Source organism: Caloenas nicobarica, chromosome 6 (assembly GCF_036013445.1).
Source record: "Caloenas nicobarica isolate bCalNic1 chromosome 6, bCalNic1.hap1, whole genome shotgun sequence".
Lineage (NCBI taxonomy): Eukaryota > Metazoa > Chordata > Aves > Columbiformes > Columbidae > Caloenas > Caloenas nicobarica.
In genome coordinates this window covers 6,169,781-6,194,585 of record NC_088250.1, presented here as the reverse complement: position 1 = coordinate 6,194,585, position 24,805 = coordinate 6,169,781, and the positions used below count along the sequence as shown (strand labels likewise).

Here is a 24,805-nt window from a genome sequence, read left to right as displayed (position 1 = left end):
TACCCTCCTGCCTGCTCTCCCTCCCACGGAAACCAAGGGGAAAGCGGTAAAAAAATATTTTCAGCAACTCCTGCCTCTGGACTGTGGCCTCTCTCGGCTGCTGGGTTCTCCTTCCCTGCTTTTTTTTTTTTTTTTTTTCCTTCCATCCAGCTCAATGGTAATCTGAACCAAGAAAAATGAGGCTGCGAGACTTTCTGTTCACTTTGCTGTGCCTGGCCGGCTTCCTGGTGGGGGGCTCGTGGGCTCAGCGCCCAGAAATCACCACCCGGGTCGCAAATGCGGAAGGTAAGCCCGAGCTGCTTCCCAGGGTGGTTTTCTTCCCCTGGATCTTCAGATAAGCTTCCCTCCTGGGCGGACTTCTCTGCTGCTGCACACAGCCGCAGCTTTGTTGGGACGTTTGGTGGAAGAGTTGTGTTCGCTGGGGAGAGCAATGTAGGATCAGAAAGAATCTACAAGACATATGCACTTTAAAAGGCTTTTGGCTCTTTCTCCTTGACTCTGTCTTGTCAGATCTTACTGATGGGGATGCAGGACGGGGGGATAACAGATGGTATGTGTTTATCTTTTTGAAATATTTTGGTGTCGACACTGGCTGTTAAGGGACGCTTTCATTTTTGCTCTCCTTTACAATCATATTTGTGCCAGAATATGTCAGAAAATCATTAATTTCTCACTGTATTAATTGCTATCATGTCTTGGTTTTATTTAAGTGGTTGCTGCAGCTGCATGTTATTTTACACGATAACTAGTATTGGCATTGCAAAGATATCCTTTAAATGTAAATGGAAAAAAATGTACAGGAAACTGTTAAACCCTGTGAAGCTTTGTTTTCTGAGTATGTGCTCAGTCCGGCTTACACTTGATGGTGAAACAGAAATGAGCAACCTCACCCGTCTGTGTGTACTTGTGTGTCTCGCGTGGGGTTGGGATATGACAGTGACTCTCTTGGTGCAGATGCTGGGAGCTGCTGGGAGGGGAGCTGGGTGCAGATGTGCGGGGAGCCCAGGTTTGAGAGGTGATGCAGCGTGGCCACCTGCCCACTCCTCCCTCTCCGCTTCTTCCCAGACTGCCCCGTGGACCTGTTCTTCGTCCTGGACACCTCTGAGAGTGTTGCCCTGAGAGTGAAGCCCTTTGGGGACCTGGTTGCCCAAGTGAAAGATTTCACCAACCGGTTCATTGATAAGCTGACAAACAGGTACACCTCCTGGGGTTTGGTCCAGGCTGCTTTAGGGATGGTGCCAGACAGGATGCTGAGACCACCTTGTGTGACCCTCAAGGAGGGAGAGGAAGAAAGCAGGGATGCCAAGGAGGGGGTGGGAGCATCTCCTCCCTCTACTGGTCTGTGTCGCCCTGTTTCCGCTCTATCCATGCGGAGGCCAGCGTTGCGCCTTTAGCAGGGCTGCCTGCACCTGTCCTCCAGAAAGCAAGGGCTTTTCCTGGAGTGGCAGATGCAACACCCCAGCCCCACCACCGCTGGGTGGCTATTCTGTAGTGCCAAAGCAATGTTGATCCCTATGCTATCAGCTGCTCAGGCCCAGGACAACCCAGGTGCTTGAGTGGCAGCAGGGCACCTCTGATGTTAAACCCAGCAAACCCTCCCTTGCAACTGGCATCCCCCGGGGACACCCTGCAGCACTGAACCCAGCTTTGGGTGCCCTTTATCCACCCCAGTGCCCAGCCCTTTATCTGCCACCTCCTCACCCAGCACTGCAGTCACCAACCCTGGTTTGATCCTGTCTTTCCCAGGGTGAGGTCACCCAGGGATGCCCAGGAGCACCAAAGCTCCCAGGTCCCAGAGGGGGTGATGCTGGGAAGGGCTGCAGGCAGAGGCCATGGCTTGCCTGCTGGCGGGACATCCTGGGATGTGTGGGAGCACCACAAGTCCTGAAGGCGCATGGGTCTTGCTGAGGCCCAAAGAACAGCAGGAAATACGTGCTGGGGCACCGAGGGGATGCCCCAGTGCTGAGTGAGCTGGAGGGGCAAGGCTTGCATTTCAAAACAGGTGGAAGGGGGTTAACAGCTCACCTGCTCATTGCCCAGGTGGGAGAGCTACTTTACAAGGTGTTGAGTGGCCACTAGAAGCCTTGTGCTTTGGAACAGCCTGCCAGGCCTCCATCAATGCAGCATGACTCTCTCCTAAGCAAGACTCTGGGCTTTGTCCAAAGCCTCTGCTGCATGCGGAGAGATGGATGGGCCTCCTGAGCCCATGCCAAAAGCCTCTGTGCCCTACCTGTGCTGGAGACATGTCTCTGCAAGCCACCAATGTGCACAGCATGCTGCCAGGCACACACAGCATGTGTGGTGTGGTTCACCCAGGTGATGGTGAGGCAACTGGCAGATGTGGGGTGGAGGGGAGAGCATTAGGCAATCCTCAGGTGGCTTTAGGAGAGGTCCTGCTGGGCAGAGAGAAGATGAGCTTGGGGAAGCCAGGGAGCTGTGCAACCCCATCCCTTTGGGATTGTCCCTGGCATCCTGAAAAGACTATTTTTGGGACACCGATGGAAGCACAGGAGTTGTGATGCCCCTGTCCCAGGGAGTCACAGGTGCAGGCTGTGTCAGTGCACAGGACAGGGCTTCAACATACACTCATATGTCTCAGTCAGAGCATCCTTCAGAGGGAGGCATCCCTCTTTATTTTAACATATCCAACATTGGAAAACTCACTGCAGTCCTGGATGGGGCGTTTCAGCAGTTACCTACCTTGCAGACACACACCTTCCTGTCTGGCTCAGCCTCTCCTGCTCAGCTCCAGCCACTGCAGCCTGGTACCTCTTTGGGAAGCCTCTCTGCCACACTGTCTGTCTCTGGACACCACCAGCAGCACACCTGTGCCCTTCCACCTGCTGGACAAACTGCCCTGCTCCCAAGGCTGGTCTTTGCATGTGAAGCACATCCCAGCCTTGCAGGACAGCAGGAAGCCCTAGCAAAGCCCTGCAATGTTAGGCAGAGGGTTTGCGTTTTGCATGGCAGTGCATGTGAAGCGGAGGTGGTGGCAGCGAGAGGACGAAGGTGCTGAAAGCCCGTGTCCTGGTGTGTCCGTGCAGGTACTACCGCTGCGACCGCAACCTGGTGTGGAATGCCGGGGCGCTGCACTACAGCGATGAGGTCGTGCTCATCAAAAGCCTCACCTCGATGCCCAGCGGCCGGAACGAGCTGAAAAACAGCGTCTCGGCTGTTAACTACATCGGGAAGGGCACCTACACTGACTGCGCCATAAAGCGAGGCATCGAGGAGCTGCTCATTGGGTAAGGCTGTGGGGGCAGAGGGGTTTGATGCTGGTGATATGGCTGTAGTGGATGGAGGTTGGAAGCTTCTGGGTTAGGATGTCCCTGTGTGTTGTGCAGAGCTGTCCCCAAGCTGTGAGAGGAGGTCATCTAGGTACAAAATAGGCATGGGGGTGGCAGGTTGCTAGCGCTCAGCTTTGCTGGGATGAGGCATTGCCTTGACCACTGGCTGGGACACTGCCTGGGGTGAGTGGCCAGAGGTCCCCAAGTCACTCCTCTCCAGCTAAATCTGCTGAATCCTTGCAATGTTAAATCCTGTGTTTAAACCCTTGCAGTGGCTCCCATCACAAGGAGAATAAATACTTGATTGTGGTGACTGATGGACACCCCTTGGAAGGGTACAAGGAGCCCTGTGGAGGCCTGGATGATGCTGCCAATGAAGCCAAACATTTGGGGATCAAAGTTTTCTCTGTTGCCATCTCCCCCAACCACCTGGTAGGCACCATGTGGTGGGGATGCTCCCTGCAGGGATCCTGAGTGGGACAACAGGATGCCCAGAATGGCAAAGGAGGCTCTGAGTGTCCTTCAGAGCCCCTTGCTGGAGAGAAGATGTGGGTTGCCAGGGTGGTCTCTGGGGATGGGTCCTGTGTGGGTACCCACAGGTCTCATTCCGCCCTCCCCACCTCCAACCCTAGGACCAGCGGCTCAACATCATTGCCACAGACCATGCCTACCGCCGCAACTTCACCGCCACCAGCCTGAAGCCAACCCGGGAGCTTGATGTGGAGGAAACCATCAACACCATCATCGACATGATTGTGAGTACTGCCCATGCCCTGCAACCAGCCCACCCCCTCCCTGGGCTCACCTGTCCCACTTAAATCCTCTCTCTTTGTTTTCTTGTCTTGCAGAAAGCTAACACAGAGCAATCGGTGAGTGTCCCCCGGAGCCTTGCTCCCCCTGTTCCTGTGCCTGACCCTGTCCCCTGTGGGTCACCCGCAGCCAAGCAGGGGCTTGGTGGCACAGCCCTGCCCTGCAGACAGCCTCTGCCAGACTGGGGGGCTCCCCCCGGCAGGGTGCATCCTGGCCCTGGTGCTGCCCCCTGCCTCTAATGCTATTTTCTCCTTCTCTTTGGGCAGTGCTGCTCCTTCGAGTGCCAGGTGAGTCGGGCTTTTGAAGCCCCTCCCCTTGCATCCCCATGGCCCCAGGTGGTACCTTGGTGGCTGGTCTAACCCATATCTCTCCTGCAGCCTCCCCGAGGGCCCCCTGGACCTCCTGGTGACCCAGGCAATGAGGTGAGGGACCAGCCATGGTGTGGTAGTGGGGTGGTGGGATGGGCTCACTTGGGGATGCTCAGAGATCTGTGGGGCATGTGTCCTCAGCACCCCACCACTGTCCCCTGGAGAGGTGGATGAGGACCCACACTGTGCTCCCATGCGTCCAGCATCATCTTCTCCCCGTATCCATGGATCATTGCTGCTACCTGCTCGCCTTTCAACAAGTTGCTGTTCTGTTCCTGGGGATGATGAGCTAACTTTATTTCTGTCCTGTATTGCAGGGAGAAAGAGGCAAGCCAGGTCTTCCTGGCGAGAAAGGAGAGGCTGGAGACCCCGTAAGTAAAGGACCAGCCCTGGTGACGCTGCACAGGGGCTATTTTTCAGCTGCTTCTGGCCAGACTTTTTTGATGCATCCTCCCCAGCCCTTGCCCCTGCATCGCCCTGTTTCCATGTAGTGTCACGGCCAGCTGTCCCCTTCTGCAGCCACCCTGCTGAGCAGTGACTCCTGGTGGGCGGTGGGGTGGCCCCCTCCTCTGTTGCTACAAGGCTTCCTTGTTCCTCACCTAAAATAGCCATTTCTCCTGGAGGACACATCTCTGACTCATGTGTGCCAGCCCAGGGGTGGACTCTGGGCTCCCTCGTGCGTCCTCTGACACAACAAGCACACCAGTGTTACTGGGAAACCTTTGGTATATAATAAGCTAATAGCACAAGGAAACTATTTCCCTCCTCCTCCTCCTCCCTTTTTTTTTTTTTTTTCACTAGATGCACTTATTTTTGGGAGGCGCCTTTCTCCCACTCATGTGAGTGTGCAGTTACTCAGCTTGTGCGTTCCCAATTTGGAAGCTGGATGTCATGCACACACAGATTTTTTTCCTTCCCTTCCATCCCAGATGATGTGTCCTCAAATGCCCTATTTCCCTCATCCCGAGGAAGGGCTGGAGATGGTGGAGGTGAAGGCAGGTGCCCTCTGCCCTTCACAATGCTCCTGTGCTCACAGACAAGGAGCGGAATTATGGGGGAGCCTCCTGTGGGAGGGTATGGCAGCTGAGGCAAACTGCCCCATGGTGATGGTGATGACAGTATCTGCCTTCATAACACCATGTTTCTGTCCTCTAGGGCAGGCCAGGAGACATGGGACCTGTTGGCTACCAAGGAATGAAGGTATGTGGGGCTGCAGGGTGACAGGCATGGTTCTTAGATGGGCCACAGGCTTTGTGCTGCATGTTCTCATTCTGATTTTTCCTCTCTCCTTTCATGTCTAGGGTGACAAAGGAAGTCGAGGAGAAAAGGTGAGGATGGCGAGGATATTGGGAGAAGAACTCTGTGTCCCCCTGCTGCGTTAGCCCAGGCTGCAGCTGCGCGGTGTTGGGATCTGGTAGGTGCCTGCGCATCTGTCCCTCCTGCCAGCCCTGCCCATGCCAGGAGCAGGGATCCCTTGGGATCAGCCAGTTTGCTGCTGACACAGCCTTGGGCTTCAGATGACCACCCTGCAGTGGGCACAGCCAGGCAAAACAGGAGGGACCAGAAGTGTGCAGGGGCATGGTAAATGCTTGCACCCCTGGACTGAGCTGGCATGGGGACCGCAGCGCAGTGGGGGGATGGATCTGCTCTGCACAGGGGTCTAACATCTCTCTCCTTCCCTCTGCAGGGCTCTAGAGGAGCCAAAGGAGCCAAGGTCAGCCTCTGCTTTTGAATGATTTATTCTTTCTGGTTGATACCTGGGGGTAGAAGCGTCTTTGGAAATCCCTTCTTCATGGTCCCTATTCTCTCTTTCAGGGTGAGAAAGGCAGGCGTGGAATCGATGGCATTGATGGCATGAAGGTAAATCCCTGCTCCGAGGCAGTCTGTTTAGCCGGAGAACTCTGGCTTTTGCCCATCCAAAACCATTGTGGGGTGTGGGAATGAAGGCAGTGTCCCACATGGGGCAGCAGGGCTCCCTCCCTGCAGGGCCATTCATCTGCCAGCCAGGGACAGGGCTGGGATGTCCCTTTTGGGGCCCTGGGATGATGGATGGAGTCTTCCCATGGGCACCACTCATGGAGACCCCTGCTTTGTCTGTCTGACAGGGTGAAGCTGGATACCCCGGGTTACCTGGCTGCAAAGGCTCACCTGGATTTGATGTATGTACCTCAGCGGTGCCCCTTGCACATGAATGAACCAGTGCTGCCAGTCTGCCATGATGGCATGTGGAAACAGGGGGCTCCCAAAAAAGGGGAGCTGTGGGAGGGAGTTGCTGCTCTTGGGCATGTGCCTCTAGACATGCAATGCTCATCCCAGGTGTGGCATCTCAGGGTGTCCATGGGACAGTCTGGCTTGTCCTCACCTGGAAGCTGTCCCCCACTGCATGGGATTGCCTGGGAAGCTGCAGGAACATTGGCAGGAGGCTGTTCAGCACAGGGAACTTGGCAAAGAAGAGCTCAGTGCCAGATAGGCAAGGCCAGAATCAACCAATGTCAGTCTGCTGTGACCAGCCAACCAGAAATGTTGGAAATTTTGGAGGGCTCTAGACAACGTTATTCTGATGTTGCATTTCTCCAGTTTCCCTGCTTGTTTCCATACTCCAAGGATGATGCATCTGTGGTGGCACCAGTATCACTGCGGTCTAGCCACAGCAGCCCAACGACCACCTTTTCTGCTGTTTTCCTCTGAACTTCAGATGCACACAGTTTTGCAGTATTTCAGCAACACAGCTGCAGTGTTGCTTGCACAGCTCACAGTGCAAGAGTGCCATGATATCCCCACATTGCTCCCAAGCACACATCTCTCCTGTCCCTCCTGCTGGAATGCTCAGTCCATGCCTGATTTATCACAGATAGCGATGCTTGCTTGGTTTTCAGTGAGACTGGCTTTGTTTACAACAGGGAGCTCAAGGCCCGCCTGGACCGAAGGGAGATCCTGGTGCTTACGGACCCAAGGGTGGAAAGGTGAGCTGCTCTGATCAGCCCCATGCAGGAGGAGAGGTGCTGAGATCTCCCTGCCTGCAAGAGGGAGAGGTGGTGATGGACCCATCACTGGCCTCCTTGCACTGCTTGGGAGCAAGCCTGTGCTGGAGGACATTGCACATCACCCACAGTAAGCTCTGGCGAGCGTGACTTCCAGTATGCCTGAGGTTAGCAGGTGCCCCCAAGCCTGGCATGAGCATCCCTGAGATGTTTGGGGCCCGCTGTGAAAGGTGGCTCGCATTGGGCAGGTGGAGTGGTGGAGGGATCTGCCTGGGGATGTGGAGCTCCCAGGGGAAGGACAGCAGCCCACAAAGGGGCTTGGGGTGCACAAAGGCTCCTGATGCCTCTGCACCATGGCAGCCGAAATCTGCAGCTGGATGCAGTCTTGACAATACCTTGTGTCCTTGCAAAGGGGGAGCCTGGAGACGACGGAAAACCTGGCCGGCAGGGCATTCCCGGCAGCCCTGGAGAGAAGGTGGGTGAAATACCTGTGTGGGAGCATCCTCAGTCCTCTGCCAGAGGGGGAAGCATCCCCTGTGCCAGCCTTGACTTTGAAGCAGAGCTTGCCCAAGCGCACAGGGCTTTGCTCCGAAACCTGCTGACTTGTCTCATTTGCACCCCTGTGGCTTGTTCACACAGGGTGCACCTGGAAACCAAGGTGAGCCTGGACCAGCAGGAGAGACTGGTGATGAGGTGAGTCCTCTGCCCGTGATGCCCTCCATGCATGCTTGCTGACCATCCCCACCTCCTGACTCCCCATGTTGTTTCTCTGCAGGGCGCTCCTGGCGCAGATGGTCCTCCTGGAGAACGGGTAAGTGAGGGCACTGCTGCTGGGCACCGTGTTGGCAGGGCATGGGCTGGTACCCTGCAGAAGGGGAGGGCTGGAGGTGAGCGATGAGGGGAAGGCTTTGCTCCTGCTTGGGAGCAAGTCCTGATTTTGCATTCCCACCATCTTCTTGCAGGGCAGCAATGGAGAAAGAGGCCCCCCGGGCTCGCCAGGCGACCGTGGGCCAAGAGGAGAGCCGGTAACTGCATCCATGGGTGGCTTTGAGCATCTGCTTGCAAATGGGCTCATGCTTGGCAGCCAGGGGCTGGAAACAGGTGCTGAGTGGCTGACTCCACTAGCTTGTGGGTCAGCAGGCAAGCTCAGAGCCTTTACCTACCAGCCTTGGGGGGACCTGCCATTATCCCCCAGCAATTGCCCCTTTATGCTGATAGCTAATCATTAAACAGCCAAAACCCAGAGGAGTACACGCCTGGCAAGCCAAGAGCAGGTGGAGAGTGGTCAGCCCCTGCCTTGTGGCTCCAAAACCAGTTGGAGAGCAAAGAGTCAAGATGTCCTGCTCAAGGGCTGCGTGTGGTACCAGTGGCTCAGAAAGGAAGGCCTGGGTGTGGAAGAGGAGGGGAGGACACCCTCCCCTTTTGGGTGGGAGTCACTAGGAAAGTATTTTTCCTGCCTGCTGGGCTGAGTCACCAAGTGTGAGCGTGGGAGGGACAGGCAGGAGCCCTCAGCAGGCTAGGACAAACATGTGGCAAGCGACAGAGGTGCCACGCACGCCAGGGAGGGACGAGGGGTGCTGCTGCTCAGGGTGGGGACAGTGGGAGCTGGGGTGTCCAGGAGCAGCATCCCGGCGGGTGGCCAGCCATGTCCTGGCACTGCCAAGCAGCCGCCACCGCTCTTCCCTTGCCTCTGCAGTGGGGACAGCGAGTGTCCACCACCAGCTTGGAGAGGGGGAGAGAGGTCTGCCCTGGGAGGGGGCTGCTGGCAACCTCCCAGTTCCTGTTTAGTGCTCGGGGAGCAGCGCTATCGCGTGTGGTGTGCAGGGCAGATGTGTGCGGGAGATGAAGACAAGCCAGTGTCCTGGAGTTAAGTGGTTCAGCAGATGATGAGCTGCTTCCTTCCAAGTCGTAGTCCAAGCACGAGGCTGCATAACCTTGCCAGAAATGTCTCCACTGGTACTTAGGGCCCTTTGGAAGTTGTGCTTTATATTTACTGTTTGGCTCAGGCATGTGGAAGCTTCTAGCTTGTAAACAGCAGCTTTCACTCGCCAAACTTTCAACTGCTTTCCTTAAAGTTTTAAGTCAGGTGTGATTGTCAAGAGGAAGTTTCTGAGTGCATCCCTTCCCTGGGGGCTGCCGGCAGAGCAGCACCTCATGCAAAGACACTTGTATTGCAGCGCTTGGTGCTGGCTGATCTCAGGAGCGGCTTGGCTGTAAGGTGCAGAGCTCTGTGCTTAGCTGTCCTGCAGCTCTGTAAGGGGTAATGCTCCACTTTGGGGTGGATGGGGGAGAGCTTTGTTTTGAACTGCCAGGAGCTTCCAGCAATCCCTTGGGCTGCAGGAGTAGGGGTCATGCCTTCTGGTTCTCGTTTTGCCTTCCTGGCTTGCTCGCTCTTGGCTGTGGGTCTAGATGGGGAAGGTGCCCTGGAGCCAGCCTGGCTCTGGCAGACACACTGCCCCGTTGGGATGCAGCTCTGCTGGGCTGGTAGAAGGCTGTCCCTCTCCACACTGGTTAAGTGAAAGTGGAACTGAGCCATATCCAGCCCTTGGGCATTTCCTTTTATTGGAGCTGCTGGGGTGCAAAACCACCCAGACTCAGACTTTCCAGGTTCTCCTGGGCTGTTAGTTCTCTGCGAACAGCCCTAACCCAGCTCAGGGTGCTGAGTGTTAGCAAAGCAGAGAGGAGAGCATCAGCGATGAGAGGTGGGGACATCCCTCCCCAGCTGCTGGCTCATTTCCTTGGGAATTCCCTTAGCTCCACAAGGATGGCAGACTGGAAGAAGAAGGGATAGAGGCTACTAGCCTGGAGTTGCTGCCTATGTATAGGGACAGTAGCCCTTCTCTATGCAGACTACTCAGGCCAGGAGCTGCTCTAGAAAAGCAGCCATGGTTGCAGAGTGTGGCTGGGAAAAGCTGCCACATGATTTTGGGGCCAGGGCTACATCTGTGTGTCTGCAGAAGCCTTGCAAGATGGATCTCTCCAGTCACTTGCTTTTCTGGCACAAAATGGGCTGAAACATGTCAGCCAGAGGCAAGGACTCCCATCCTTCAGAAGGCCTTCCTCTTAGGGCTATCTTGGCTTCAAGGTGGCCACTCTAGCCTGTCTTTCTCTCCCCACAACTCTGATAGTTTCCTACCCAACTCCTGAATCTGCCTCAAGCCTCCTAGTTTGGACAACTGCATTTCTATCCAGTGTGTGCTATCAGTGCTGCATCCCTGCTCCCCATTGCATGCAGGGTCCTTTGCACCCTACGCCTGTCCCTCTTTGAGTTTCTCATGCCCTTTGTGTGCCTTTTCAGGGAGAGCCTGGACCACCTGGTGACCAAGGGCGGGAAGGACCCCTCGGACCACCTGGCGACCAGGTAAGAGCTTGGATTAACCCTCTGGATCCCAGGTGGAAGTGGTTAGGACAGTGAGGAGAGTTGGGTAAGGGGCTTGACTTGTGCCACGGCATCTTGGAGCAAGTTCTCAGCATCTTCCAGAGAAGGTAGCAAAGCTGGTGAAAAGGGGCAGTGATTTCTGGGTGAACGCAGAATATGAAGAGGGCTAAAGTAAAATGGAGACTTGGCTGCTGGGCTGGGGACAGAGCAACCTCCAGGCCATTTCCCAATCCCATGGAAACAGATGTCAACACATCTGACAGATTTGGAAACTGGCAAGTCCAAGCTGCAGCAACGCACAAAATGTTCAGGCCTGGGGCCAGACGCTGCTCACCGTGGTCAGGGGACTCAATGAGACATCTTGTGTCAGTGAGGATAGCCTGACAGGGCTCCAGCAGTGTCTGTGACACCCTTGGCACCTGCAGACAGAGTCTGCTCAAAGCCAGAATTCCTCAAGTCTGCTTGCTGCAAGGTCTGGCCTTCCTGCTCTGGGGTCTGCTTGTCCTTGTGCACCACAAGGAACAGATCTCAGAGCCCACGGGCTTTCTGGAGAGCAGAGCTGGCTACCTCCAGCCCGAGAAAGGCTTCTGTCCCCTGCACAATTAAAGGCTTTCTTCCCAAAGACATAGGCAGCTCCCAAGTGATAACTCTGGGTCTGGTGGTGTTGCTGGGTTGATCCTCCATGGCAATAGCACTGATTGCAATGACCAACAGGGTCTTTGTAGTTAAGCAAGCATGCTTTGACAACACCCTTGGACAGGGCTCTGTGGGGCAATTCCCCTCCTACTCATACCACCAGTTTTGATGGAGCCTAATATACAGGGAAGTATTGAGATAAACGTTCCCACACTGGTGGAGCGGGGCTTCCAGAAGGGGTGAAGCATGGAAACCAGTGTGCGGATCAAAACGAGACAGCTTTTGAGCTCATTTATGGTTGACCAAGTGTTGAAGAGCACTGAAGGAGATCTGGAGTGCAGGACAGGCATGAAGGGGCTGCTGTCGCGTTCACATTATCCCCAGCATGGGTGACCCCCACAACAGACCTACATCATGCTGCAGCCTGGGGGGAGAACATGCTTGTGCCAGGGTTGTGCTTGCTTCGAGTTGGAATTCCCTCAAGCTTTTCTCATGCTAGTGAACAGCACCAAATTCACACAGGAGGATTTTCCAGATCCTACTGTCTTTAGGTGACCTGGACTCCTGCTGCAACCAAAGAGTGTCTGGCAGCATCCAGCTTGTTGGGCACTGCTGTGGTGGGAGGTCTCATTTTGGGAGGTCACCCTGATGGGAAGGCAGCTCTTTGGATATACATGTGTAATGGACTGGTGCTGCAAGCTGACACAAGTGAAGGAAGAAAGACCAAAGTTGCTCTCCGTGTGGTAGAGGCTCATTCCAGGTTCAAGGCAGAAGGACTGCGCAGAATTCAATTAAGATGGATATTTGACACAAGCCTGGGAGCCAAAGCTGTGTAAGCATGGTAGAGAGCCAGGCTGGGGTAGATCCTGCCTCCAGCCAGCCTTCACTGGTGCGGATGAGGAGAAAGGGGAAAGAACAGTCTCCTTGCTGCCACTGAGCCTATGGGACACCAGTTTTCCCTCCCCAGCACTGAACTTGTGTCTGACTCCTGTCAGAGAGGGAAGCATTACAGAAGCACCTCGAACACCTCCCCAGACCAGAGACTGCCCCACCACCTCCATAGCTCCAGGGAGATTACAAAAGCAATTGCAAAGCAAGGACTTTTTTTCCATAAGCTGAAGAAGAATGCTTTTGCTAGGCCAAATTAAAAATAAATGTGTAATTGGGCTTGGGCAAGAGTAGGACTTTGGCAAACACAAGTGTTTTTCAAACCGTGTTATCTGCAAGCTCTGGATCTTGGAGCGTATTTCTCTTGGCAAGGGGAAAGGGCTCCCGCTAACCTGTGACTCCCTTTCTTCCTCTTTCTATCTGAGACAAGCAAAGGGTCAGCACACTCTTTCCCTGATCCTCATGGGCAGGTTCGGTGGTCCCTCTCTCTTCCTGGCCTTGGTGCCTGTCCCTCCTGCGGTTCTTTTTGCACGCAGAAAATAATGGACAGGGAGCTGCTGAAGATTTCCAAATCCAAAATCCTGCATCTTCAGAAACTCCTCCAGGGCCGTGAGGGATTTGCACTGTGTGTTGCAGTGAGGACAAGCATGGCCAGTGCGATCCAAGGGTGCTGTGGATCCAGCTTTGGCTGATGTGAGCGATCATGAGTTCTGTCCCTCCTTCCCAGCTTTCTCTCTTCTGGGCTTTTGTGCAAATATAAGGTCACATGCCTTTGAGCAGTTTAGTGCTCTGCGCTGTACAACTTCAAGTCCTTTGCACCCACCTGTGCACTTTTCCTTGGAAGAAGGGTGCATGCAGTGTGCATGGATGTTGGGCACCAGCTTCTCCCAGCTGCTGTCGTGCAAAGAGGGAGCAGAGATGACAGCTGGAAGGGATTACAGCTTCCTCAGCTTTCGAGTGGTGAGAAAGCGGCTGCTGAGCCACCACACTGAGGCAGCTCTCAAAAAAACCTCAGATTCTGATGATGCACTGAAAATATGGAGGAGGCTCTTGGGCATGTGCTGCTGAAGCCTGGGTACCATTGAGCAGGTGGTGCCTTCTGCCTACCAGGAGCCTGCAGTCACGTGGCTCATCATAGGAAACGTTTCAGAGGTCAGGAGTCTTGAACTGGCGTTCCTGCTGCCTGCAGCAGTGGTGCTGGAGGGGACGGTTTGTCAAGCCATCGCTTGCTCCCACTACAGCTTGCTCCCTGCCTTCCCTTTCCCACCTCTGTCATCTCCATCACCTGGGGACTGGCTTCACACCCAGCTCAACATGAGCCTCTGCCTTGCTCCAGTGTTTGGAGCTGCAGGCAAGAGCATCATTACCCAATTGTTACCCACTGTCATTACCAATCTCCTGGCAAGCAAACCCCATCAGGGGCTGTTGGCACTGAGCAGAAGGTGGAGAGGCTCCCTTGAGCATCTATTGGAGCTGTTGGAGAAAAAAAAACCCTCTTCTCGCCTCCTCTCTTGTCCCTGGCTGTCTCTGGCCATCCCTGCAGCGGATGAAGTGAGCAGCCTCTGCCCAGATGGGATGTGGCAGAGTGACAGCTCTGGTCTGTTCCAGCACATACTGCCAGAGCTCCTGAGGACAAACTCCTTGGAGCCACAGAAGGGCCTCTACGAGCCCGGCTGCGACCCAGACATGTCTGAGCTTCGAGGCATGGGGAAGGACTCTGTGGAGGGAGAGGTCTGTGTCACCTTCAGGGTGACATGCTCTGCCAAGGACACTTCTCTACCCCGAGGGCACGTCTGTCACAGCCGATGAGATGCCACTGTGCAACCCAGCTGTGCTTTTCTGCTAGAAAGCATCACCCCTGCCTCCCTGGTCGTCTTCCCCACCAGACCCAAGTGTGGAGGACAAGGATGGCTTCCAGACCTTGGAGGTTCTGCTCAGAGGCTGCTCCCTCCTGCGGCCCGGCTGCTGCTGAGAGTGCATGGTGTTCAACCCACGCCTGCAGTGTCACGCCTTGGCCCAGAAAGCTGCTCGTTTTGGCTGGTGCTCAGGAGGGATGTGGCCAGGGCTGCCTCTGATGGGGCTTTGCAGTGCAAGTGGGATGTAAGGCAGCCTGGGGAGCTGCTGCCTGTGCAGGCAGGAGATGGTGGGAGGCACAGGGGGAGCTGGGCACAGCTCCTGAAGCATCTCCCCCAGCATTAATCCCCATCAATAGGTCCTTTCTTGTGAGGCTGGCCGAGGTGGAGGTGACTCACTGATGGGTACCAGAGCGTGAGGTGGATGCCCCCATCCACCACACGTGAAACGAAGGGACCAGCACTTCGAGGCAGGAGCGGCACCAAGAGGAAAATCCCTGTTGTGAGAGCTCTTTGTGTTTCCCCAGGGTGAGGCTGGACCCCCAGGACCCAAGGGCTACAGGGGAGATGATGGCCCTCGTGGCAGTGAGGTAAGTGCTGCTTCATCACCACGTTTTCTGGGGGAGGGAGTGAAGGGAAGACTAGGAGATGCTGCCTGTTAGGGCTGTCCCTAAATCTCTTGGATCTTGGAAACCTGTTGTAGGTACAAACTCAAGTGCTAGCTTTGTGGCAGATACATCAAGGCATTTTTAATGGGTCCTTAAGGCTATGGCTGCCTTTTTCCCAATCTCCCAGGGGCCATTTCATGGAGAAGGTATAGCCACGCCACAAGCTGCATGGCTTTCCATCACAGAAGCTGAGGGAGCTGCTCTCTGAGGGCAGCCACCCAAATCTGCCAGCAGATTTGATCCCCAGGGCAGGCAGCAAGCTGAATCCTAAGCCCAGCTATGGGCTTTGCATTGTTCTTGTATAAGCAAAACATCTCCTGTGATGGGCTTGTGGTGGTAGCTGGTTGTTTCAGAAGGCATCACCTTCCCAGCTCAAAGGATAATGTGCAATGCTTGGGTGCTTTTTCTTCTCCTTCCAGGGCCCAAAGGGATTGCCTGGAGCACCTGGGCTGCCTGGAGACCCTGGCCTGATGGGAGAAAGGGTGAGTGCTATTTGTTTGGTGGGATTGCATGTTACGTAGAAAGGATGTACAATGGGCTGGTTCCACAGAGGCTGATCCAGCTCAGGGAGAAAAGAAATTACATTCATACACAGCTGAGATGCTAGGAAAACTTGTAAGCAGCCTGCTTTTGAATATGCATTATAGCTGCAGGCTTAAAGAGTGGTATTCTGGGGTGTGCTTTCCAGCAACAGACACCTGATACTGCTAAGACTGTTCCCAGCTTGTGGCCATGTCCCCAGTCTGAGACAGTGTCACCCTCTTCTCAGTGGCTGTGCAGATCGCAAACAGCAAGATTGCCTTTTTTACCTGTCTGCACCAGTGTCCAGCTGACCAGTCACGTATTTTCTGCACAGATATTTTGCTGTGGAGATAAACTGTCCAAGGAGATCAAGATCCTGCTGCTGTGCTATCTAAGGGGTCTGCTCTTTATTATCTTACATATTTTTCACATATTTTTCCCTTCCTTACCAGGGGGAGGATGGCCCTTCTGGGAATGGCACCGTTGGATTCCCAGGCGCTCCCGTAAGTTGGGCTTTTTTGTGCTGCTTTGAAACTGTAAGACCATTATTTCTGTTTGTCGGACCTAACATGCTTCCATTCTTTCATCCCCAGGGACAACAAGGAGACAGAGGTGACCCCGGCATTAACGTAAGTGTGTTGCTTCCTTATATACACAACAGAAATTGCCCTGGCCAGTGGTTTGGCTCCTAGAACCTCTCCATCAGCTGCATGGTGAAATGGGCTCCCTGAAGCCTGGTCCTTCAAAGCCCTCTTTTCCTTCTGCCCACCTCTCCTTGTGATGGATGTTTCTGCTGGAAATGTCCTGCCTTGGTGCACTGGTAGTAACAACCAAGAGCAGCAGCCTGGCCTGGGTGGTCTCTGATGCAGCCCTGGAGCCAGAGTTTGGGGTTGGAATTGCCACCCAGGGGGAGCTGGATGGTGCTGAGACAGTGAAAGCCACCTAAGATGCTCGGTCCCTCAGTAGCACTGCGATTTAGTGCTAGGGAGCCTATATGCTGCTCTTTGCCCTCCTCTCACACCAGCTCTCAGAAGGTCTCTCACAAGGTGACTGTGTGCCAGCACCAACTTCACTGTGCTAACAGCAGCTGTCCATGCAGGAGTCTCTTCTCTACTATTTTTCAGGGAACAAAAGGTTATGTTGGCCCTAAAGGTGATGAAGGAGAAGCTGGAGACCCTGGCAATGATGTGAGTAATCTGCATAAAGCTGAATCATCTTTCTCTGTGAACACAGTGCAGGAGCTTTGGGCTGGATCTCTGACACTACCTTGCCTGTGGGTCAGAGCCCATCAGGCTTTGTAAGTCTGCAAGTGCCCTTTGCCACTGAGCAGTGTTTGATGGCAAGGAGAGCTCTCTCCAGAGGTTTGTTTTGTTTCCTACAGCTTATGGCTGGCAAACCTCCAGATCTGTTAGGCTGAGGTGGGTATCACCTCTGCAAGGTTTTGCGTGCTTCCAGATAGCACCGATGGTTGCATCTGTGCTGCCCCACAGGGAGATTTTTCCAGTGTCTGTCCCAACCCTCCCAAGTCCTAACTCGTTTGGTTGGGTGTAGTAATCTCAGATAACATTTTTGTGGTTAAGCAGGGCTCAGCAGACATCTGGAGGGGGAAGGTGCTGCATCCTGGCATGCACAGATTTGCGGATGTTGTTTTTGTTTTCATTCCAGAACCCAACCCCTGGCCCCAGGGGCATCAAAGGAGCAAAGGGCCACAGGGGACCTGAAGGCCGCCCGGTAAGCAAGGGACCCAGGCGAGGTTTGCACGGATGAGCGCAGTGTGCTGGGCTGACGGAGCTCCCAACAGCAGGGCTCGCCGCAGATGTGCTGTGCTTGGCTCTGCTCACAGCAGGAACAAGACAGCCTGAAAACTCTCTGCTGCAGCCTGGTACACAGGTCTCAAATCAGGGCAGAAATTACAGGCACTTGGGCTTTTCCATGAGCAAAGCGTTCTCATATGATCAGGTTCAGTAAGGGCAAGCAGCCCTTTGGAGTGGCCATCCTGAAGCTGAAAACATTTCAGTTTGCAGCCTGGAGGCTAAAGTTGAGGCATCTTCCTAGCAAATTGAATCCATCTATCCCTTGGGTATTGTGGGGGCAACACCAAGCCACATCGGACATGGTCTGTGTGCTCGCTGCCTGCAGCAAGAGCTTGCTTTCACACCTCAGTGGGCATGGCACGTGTGGAAGTGGGTCTCCTTCCCCCCGCCCCTGTGCAGCCCTGGTACATCATGCAAGCAGATGTACCTGCACAGGGGCCAGCAACTGGGAAGCCAAGAGACTCTTCCTAACTCTGCATTGTTTAGAAAGTTATTGGCAGAATATGCCACAGATAGGACTGGCTGCTCTTGTAACTGTTGTCTCCATGCTTCTGTTTGACAGGGACCACCAGGACCCGTGGGGCCTCCAGGACCAGATGTAAGTGGGACAGGAATTTGGGCACTGCTTGCTTGCTTGATCTGTGTTTCCCCTGCCGTGCATGGTGGTTCCTGGGAGGAGGTCACCGCTGGAGGAGCCTTGTGCTCCAAAGCTGGGTGGTGGCTGCCCCTCATTACTGTCCCATTGAGTGTCACTGTCCAGGCGCCATTGATGCTAGTTCTCTCTGTAGTGTGGCCCACTTGCACCTCACTCGTTTCCAGATCAGGACCTGCTTGGAGGGCACAAAGCAGCAGTGGGGGTGGCGGGCAGCACCTGGGAGCCAGGAAGCTGCCTTCACTGTAATTCAGGTGTTTGTTTAACTCTGTTTTCAGGAATGTGAAATCTTGGACATCATCATGAAGATGTGCTGTGAGTACCCTGTGCTGCTCCTCCTACCCCATTTGGCTCCTTGCTGAGCTGGTGTAGCTGCTTTTTCTCTGGGGTCCCAGCAAGCAGGGCCATCCCAGCGTGCAGAGGGATGCCATGGGCATTGCTGCCCTTCCATGAGTCACATATAGGTCAATAAGCTGGGGCAGAGGTGGGAGGTCCTCCCTGCATCTGGGACAGCAACCCAAAAGAGGCAAATATTTGCACAATTGCCATCCCTTCTCTTGACCCAGGGACTTCCAGCCTGATCTCTAGAGTAGGTCGTACATCGGTGTTTCACTTCCGTGTGTTGCAGACTGATTTGCAATATCTGTGGCTCTGTACATACGCAAACACTCGTCAGGGAAAATATAAGCAAAGTTCTGTAAAACCTTTGTGTGGACCATCATACAATGCCTTTTTCTTAAATAGCAGGGCCTGACTTTCCCGTTTAGGAAAGACAGATCTGTTCTGGGATGTCCTGCCATGGGGAGCACCAGCACACATGTGCCACAGAGGGTTTCTGGCTCATGGCCAGTAATGAAGTGCTGGAAGGATGCAGGGTATTTAGGGAGCTGAGTTTGAGCTACATACTCTGGTGATTTACTTAATCCCTCCAGGATTAGCTTTTATTTTTCTTTAAATAAGAATGTATAAGCATGTGCGGAAATGGAGCTCTGCTGCATGCAGCGCTCCAGGTCACGGCATCAAAACCTGAAACAAGAGAGAAATCTGGTTATTTCAAACAGGAGGGAAACCTCCATGAGCTTGAATTGTCCACGCTGGGTCAGGTGTCCTTGGATTTTCAGAAACACAAACCTGTACTCTGTATTAGTGCGTGAAAAATCCTTGTGTGAAGTGTTTTAACGTTCTCTCTTTCTCTCCTTTCTCCTCTAGCTTGCTGTGGTGAGTGTTACTTGGCAAAGTTGCTCTGCAAATATTTGCCAGCCCTTGTCCTTGCTTGCATCTCTCCCTTTACCTGCTCCTTGCCTTCTGCTATGGAGACATGGTGAGAGCCTGGGGGATGGACTGAGCATGAGCAAGGCAGGGGAGGGCAGCGAGCTCTGCCCAGGGGTGCTGTGCAGATGGAGGCTGCTGTGGCTGGGTCCTACCACTGGAGAACGGTTGTCGAGGTGCCCTGTGCCAGCAAACTTCAGGCAGATTTTTCTCCACCCATTTTGCAGTTGAAAAGGATGTCAGTTAAGGGCACGCTCTGGTCCAGCTCTGTCCTCCTCCTTCCAAATCCTGTGCTTGTCTGCAGAGAAATGTGCTTTTTAATTTTTTTTTCCTCCTCTGATGCTATCCTGATGGGTTTGGTTTGCAGTCCAAAAGCTTGAAGGAAGGGCCAAGGGCACATGATGTCCTTCAGCCATGGGAGAGAGGGGGAGCAAGCTGAGTCAGCCCCCCCCAGCCCACCAGTGTCACCTCTGTCCTCCTGGGCTGGGCGAATGGAAGAAGTGAGAAGGCTTATGAGGAAATGCGTTTTGGAATAATTACAGGGTGTTTTAAGGGTACTCACAGCTTGGAAATGCTATGCGTCTTACAAGGGGCGCTGAGCAAAATGCAAATGGAAAAATTAGTAAACTGACTCTCAAGTCTCCTATGCAGCTGTTTTGCTACTTTATTTTACACTGTGCTTTGCAGGTAGATAGGGCACAGGTACCCACCTGGTCAGGACTAACAGCAGACATTAGCTGCTTGCTTTGCTATGCTTCCCTGCAAAATGTGCTGCTCAGGCAGAAAACACAAGCCTCTCTGCTCCTGTGCCTTGCTGCAGAGTGCACCTGCGGACCCGTCGACCTCCTCTTTGTGTTGGACAGCTCGGAGAGCATCGGCCTGCAGAACTTCCAAATTGCCAAGGACTTCATCATCAAAGTCATCGACCGCCTGAGCAAGGATGAGCGTGTGAAGGTGAGATTTCCACCGAGTGCCAGGACACGCTTGTGTGCACTCGCATGTTTTCACTGCAAGCAGAAAACCAGGGAGATGCCTCCACTCCAAAGAGCCTCCACAAGGTTCAGCTTCAAGTGTGTAACTGGGGTGGGTCTTGATTCCTCCCAGATTCATAAACTGATGGAGATGAGGGAGCAGTTTGTCCCAAAATATAGGCATTTTGCTCCTCCTGGGCAAAGGGGCTCTTCTTCCATGTCCCAGCTCATTAAGTACTTGCCTGATCAATCAGTCTCTCAGTCTTTTCCTTGTCATGATGAGCATTTTGGGTGTCTGGAGCAGGTAAGACACTGACTGGCTCACTGAATTGGCCCCCATGTGCATCTGCTCCTGCTGGAGCCCCTTCTGTCTGGAATAAGGCAGAGGAGAGGTGGCAGAGCCTGCTGTGAAGGTGTTCAGTATGAAACCACCAGCAGGATGTCTGAAGGTATCTGGTCCTAACTGACTTCTGCTTTTTCCAACAGTTCGAACCTGGGGAGTCCCGTGTGGGCGTTGTGCAGTACAGCCACGACAACACGCAGGAGCTGGTGGCCATGGGAGATGCCAACATAGACAACATCGGCGCGCTCAAACAGTGAGTCTGTGGGGTCTCGGCACGCTGTGCAGAGACCTGACCGAGGGACACCTACTCACCTCCCATCCTCTATCTCCAGGCCAGCAGCTCCTGCAACTGCAAGGATGCTCAGCGTTCTTTAGTGGAAAGCAGCAGTTGGTGGCATTGTAGGTAGTGCTGAGGCCAAAGCCCCGTGCAGGGATGTTACACTGCCTCACAAGCGTGTCAGTGAGATATGTGTTCCCAAGGGCTCCTTCAGCATTCCTGGGGCAGGGCTTGCAGGCTCACCGGTGTCTGTGCTTGCAGGGCAGTCAAGAACCTGAAATGGATTGCTGGGGGCACCTACACTGGAGAAGCCCTGCAGTTCACCAGGGAAAACCTGCTGCGGAGATTCACCTCTGACAAGCGCGTCGCCATCGTCATCACGGACGGACGCTCTGACACGCTGCGGGACCCTACCCCCCTCAACTCCCTGTGCGATGTCACCCCGGTGAGGGCACAGGGGAAGCACCCTGCCTGCGGGGAACCCCCTCACGGCACCTGCGCATCAGAGTAGTGCAGGGTCTCTGGGGGGTCTCCATGGTTTTGTTACCTAAGGCTAGGGCAGAGGGGATACAAGTCACTAGAAGCACTCTCACAAAGTGACAGGCGTTCAGTTATACGAATGCATTAGATGATGAATACACCCAGTGATGAACCTTAACTTCCCTGCAGGTTGTTTCTCTTGGGATAGGCGACATTTTCCGGAACCCCCCAAATCCAGATCATCTGAATGACATTGCTTGTTTAAGCAGACCTACCAGGCCAGGACTGTCTATTCAAAGGGACAACTATGCTGAGCTCCTGGATGACACCTTCTTGCAGAACATCACCTCGTATGTCTGCCAAGGTGAGTGAAAGGTTGTGGTTGGAGGCAGTAAGGAAGGTAGGGAGGATTGCCTCAGCCAAAGGATGAGGGAGGGATGCAGGCTGCCCTCCCTTGCCTTCCCACAATCATGCTCTTAAGCAGGCATTGAGGGAAGAGAACAGCTTTCAAGGTTTAGTTGAATAAGGGACAAAGACATCTCATGTCTCAGAACACTTTGCAGCCTAGTGCAGTTCCTCTCCTGCTGCAGGACATCTCTGTCCGCAGTATTTTTCAAGCATGCACCTCTGCATTTTCTGGTGCACATTTATAGCCTTTGCACAGCATCTTGCATGACATGACTGTGACCCACGTGAGTGTTTGTCCCTTCTGTGGCAAGCTATAGGAGAAGTGGTTTTCCTGGTTCAGCTGGTGATGTTATTCTTTCTGATTTTCTTATACAGAGAAGAAATGTCCAGACTACACCTGCCCAAGTGAGTATTGACTCGTCCTGCCACATGAAGGGGTTGTGGGTGCTGTGGTGGAGGAAACAGGAGTTTGTGTTTGTGGGAATGCATAGCTTGGAGACCTCTTGCAACAGGGAGGCTCCTGGGCTGGAGAATGGAGGAAGCCTTGTCAGAAATTCGTAGGGTCTCTCACACATACACCAGCCCAAGGCATCTTGGAGAAAGCCTAGACAGTTGTTTTCCTGGCATCTCGAACCTAGAGAGGAGACTGTGCCAGATTTTAGCCCTCACAGGCTTTAGCTGAGGCAGGTAATGAGATCAACTGCTATTTGGTGGTGGAAGCATGAGAAAAATCGGCACCATGGCAGGGATGTTTGAGAAAGGTGCTTGAAAAGTGAATACAAGGGGGAATTTAGTGGAGTACCCCTCCAAGTCAGAAGTGTATACAACCCTCAGATTCCTCATGGAAAGAAGCCAGCCTTGGGAGATGAAATGGTTCACCAGACATGCGAGGGGACAGCATTGTATTTAAGGAACAAGAGTCACGAGATTACCTAAGCCTGGAATGTAGCCTGTCCTAAACCAAATAAAAGATAGAGTGAAAGAGTAAAAGCACAAGTGTAGGACAGCACTGGGGTAGGGGAAACCAAGCTAATACCCAGAGACTGGAGATTTCCCAAGTCTGACAAGGCAGGAAGCCAGTGAGACAGCCAGTGACTTCACTGTCTTTCCATGGAAGAGGCAGGAGGAGAAATGCAGAGTAACTAGCCCTGGGCCTTTCCCCTTGCAGTCACCTTCACTGGGCTGGCGGACATCACACTACTGGTGGACAGTTCCACCAGTGTGGGGAGCAAGAACTTTGAGACCACCAAGAAGTTCGTGAAGCGGCTGGCGGAGCGGTTCCTGGAGGCCAGCAAGCCCGCTGACGACTCCGTGCGCGTCTCAGTCGTCCAGTACAGCGGCAGGAACCAGCAGAAGGTGGAAGCTCAGTTCCAGCACAACTACACGGTCATCGCCAAAGCCATCGACAACATGGAGTACATCAACGACGCCACGGATGTCAATGCCGCTCTGCGGTACGTCACGGGCCTGTACCAGCGATCTTCCCGTGCTGGGGCGAAGAAGAGGGTGCTGCTGTTTTCTGATGGCAACTCTCAAGGGATCACGGCCAGAGCCATTGAGAGGGCTGTGCAGGAAGCTCAGCAGGCTGGCATCGAGATCTACGTGCTGGCAGTGGGCAGCCAAGCCAACGAGCCCAACATCCGTGTCCTGGTCACAGGGAAGAGTGCAGATTATGATGTGGCCTACGGGGAGCGCCACCTCTTCCGTGTGCCTGACTATACGTCTCTGCTGCGTGGTGTCTTCTACCAAACTGTCTCCAGGAAGATAGCTGTTGACTGAGCGACTGGGTGGGTTTCTGCTGAGGCCATGCCTTCTTCTGTCTTGCCTAAAAATGAAAGCCAACAAAACAAAAAATTAACAGTATTCTTGACCAACCTGAGGAATTTGCATCTGTGCAGATAGCCATAGTGCCACAGCCTGGCTGGGTATAGTCCCCTTCCTTCTCCCCCTGCTTCATCATCTGCATCTCTACTCTGTTAGCCTCAAACTTCCCTCCCTGCCCATGACTGCCTCTCCATCCCCATAGCAGGCAAACGCAAGCACACCTAGCAGCAGGCCACCAGAACATCAATAGCAATCTCATCCTGCTGTTTTTTGCAAAAAAAGAATCAGAATGAGGAATTTTGTACCACTAAGAACTAGCCTGGTCTCACAAGCCTGATTTTTGCTCTCTTCAGATACAGGTTTTTTGTTTGTTTGCTTCTTTCTTTCATACATCACAATGGTCCTAACCCAATGCTGTGCTTCAAGTGAAATGTTCAACACTTCAACGAGCTTTGAGAGGGGATCATTGTCATGGCTGGCAAGTTTGCTTCGTACCTCTTGTGCCTGGGGAGGGAAGGGCTGGGCTACATTACTCAAGCTTGGTAGAAGCATCTCTGGCCTCCAGTGTCATGGGATGGGGCACCGACTTCCCAGCACCGGGGTGGAGGTAAGTGGTGGAGCATCCCTTAGGGCTGATGCTCCCATTCGGGCAGGGAGGCTGGGCACTGCTGACCAAATAAAAGATGGACAGCAGCCATTCAGAAGGGAGGAAACCCTAGAAAAAACTACATAACTGCACTCCTTCACTAAACGGCCTTCATGGTCCTACAGTGAAACCAGGAACCTCATTAATAGCCTGATGACTTGTGTTATGGTCCAAGCTCCATTCCTGAAAAAACCTCTCTGAGCCCAGTTAGTGGGATTTTTTAATTTTTTTTTTTTAAGTGCCAAGCTGTCTAATTCCCAGTGAGCTCTCTGGGAGTACCGTTTCTATAGGACCATCTAGGAGTTAGGCACCTGGGCCCTAGGAGAACCCACTAACTGCACTATATATTGAATTAGGGCCTCATCCACAGCTCAGCAAAGTCAAGGGAAAGGCTGTCATCATCTGCCAGGGTCTTTGACTCACACCCAATGGATATACTGACAAAGGTGCTATCACTACATGGGTGATGCAGACCCTTGGTGTTTACACAGTTGTTTCCAGGACCACACTGAAGATGTGGTTTGGCTGGGTGAGGTTTTGTTTCAGTGCTTCCATTGGTGCTCTTGCTATGAATTTATGCGCTTCTGAGAAAGCAACAGTGATTGCCAGGTATTGGCATCCCAATCTCTTTACTTTGTATCCAAAACCCCATTGTACAAGTTAGTTTTATGCCTATGTTTTACTAAATTTGTCCACTTGGGAAATTTGTCAAATAAATTGTTTTCCACA

The 24,805-nt window shown here is 53.5% G+C and overlaps 1 protein-coding gene across 1 annotated transcript; it reads left to right on the top strand.

Annotated features, from left to right (window-relative positions):
* On the top strand, nt 1-24,805 carry COL6A1 (collagen type VI alpha 1 chain). The gene is made up of 35 exons (XM_065638334.1): nt 1-285; nt 1,066-1,195; nt 3,045-3,245; nt 3,560-3,719; nt 3,920-4,042; nt 4,136-4,156; nt 4,364-4,384; nt 4,475-4,519; nt 4,783-4,836; nt 5,621-5,665; nt 5,767-5,793; nt 6,153-6,179; nt 6,281-6,325; nt 6,571-6,624; nt 7,366-7,428; nt 7,859-7,921; nt 8,086-8,139; nt 8,222-8,257; nt 8,409-8,471; nt 10,745-10,807; nt 14,730-14,792; nt 15,290-15,352; nt 15,845-15,895; nt 15,986-16,021; nt 16,517-16,579; nt 17,058-17,123; nt 17,769-17,804; nt 18,137-18,173; nt 19,068-19,076; nt 19,948-20,081; nt 20,585-20,694; nt 20,980-21,163; nt 21,388-21,562; nt 21,982-22,011; nt 22,775-24,805. The coding sequence occupies exons 1-35, from the start codon at nt 177-179 to the stop codon at nt 23,383-23,385; spliced, it is 3,072 nt and encodes a 1,023-aa protein (XP_065494406.1). The 5' UTR covers nt 1-176; the 3' UTR covers nt 23,386-24,805.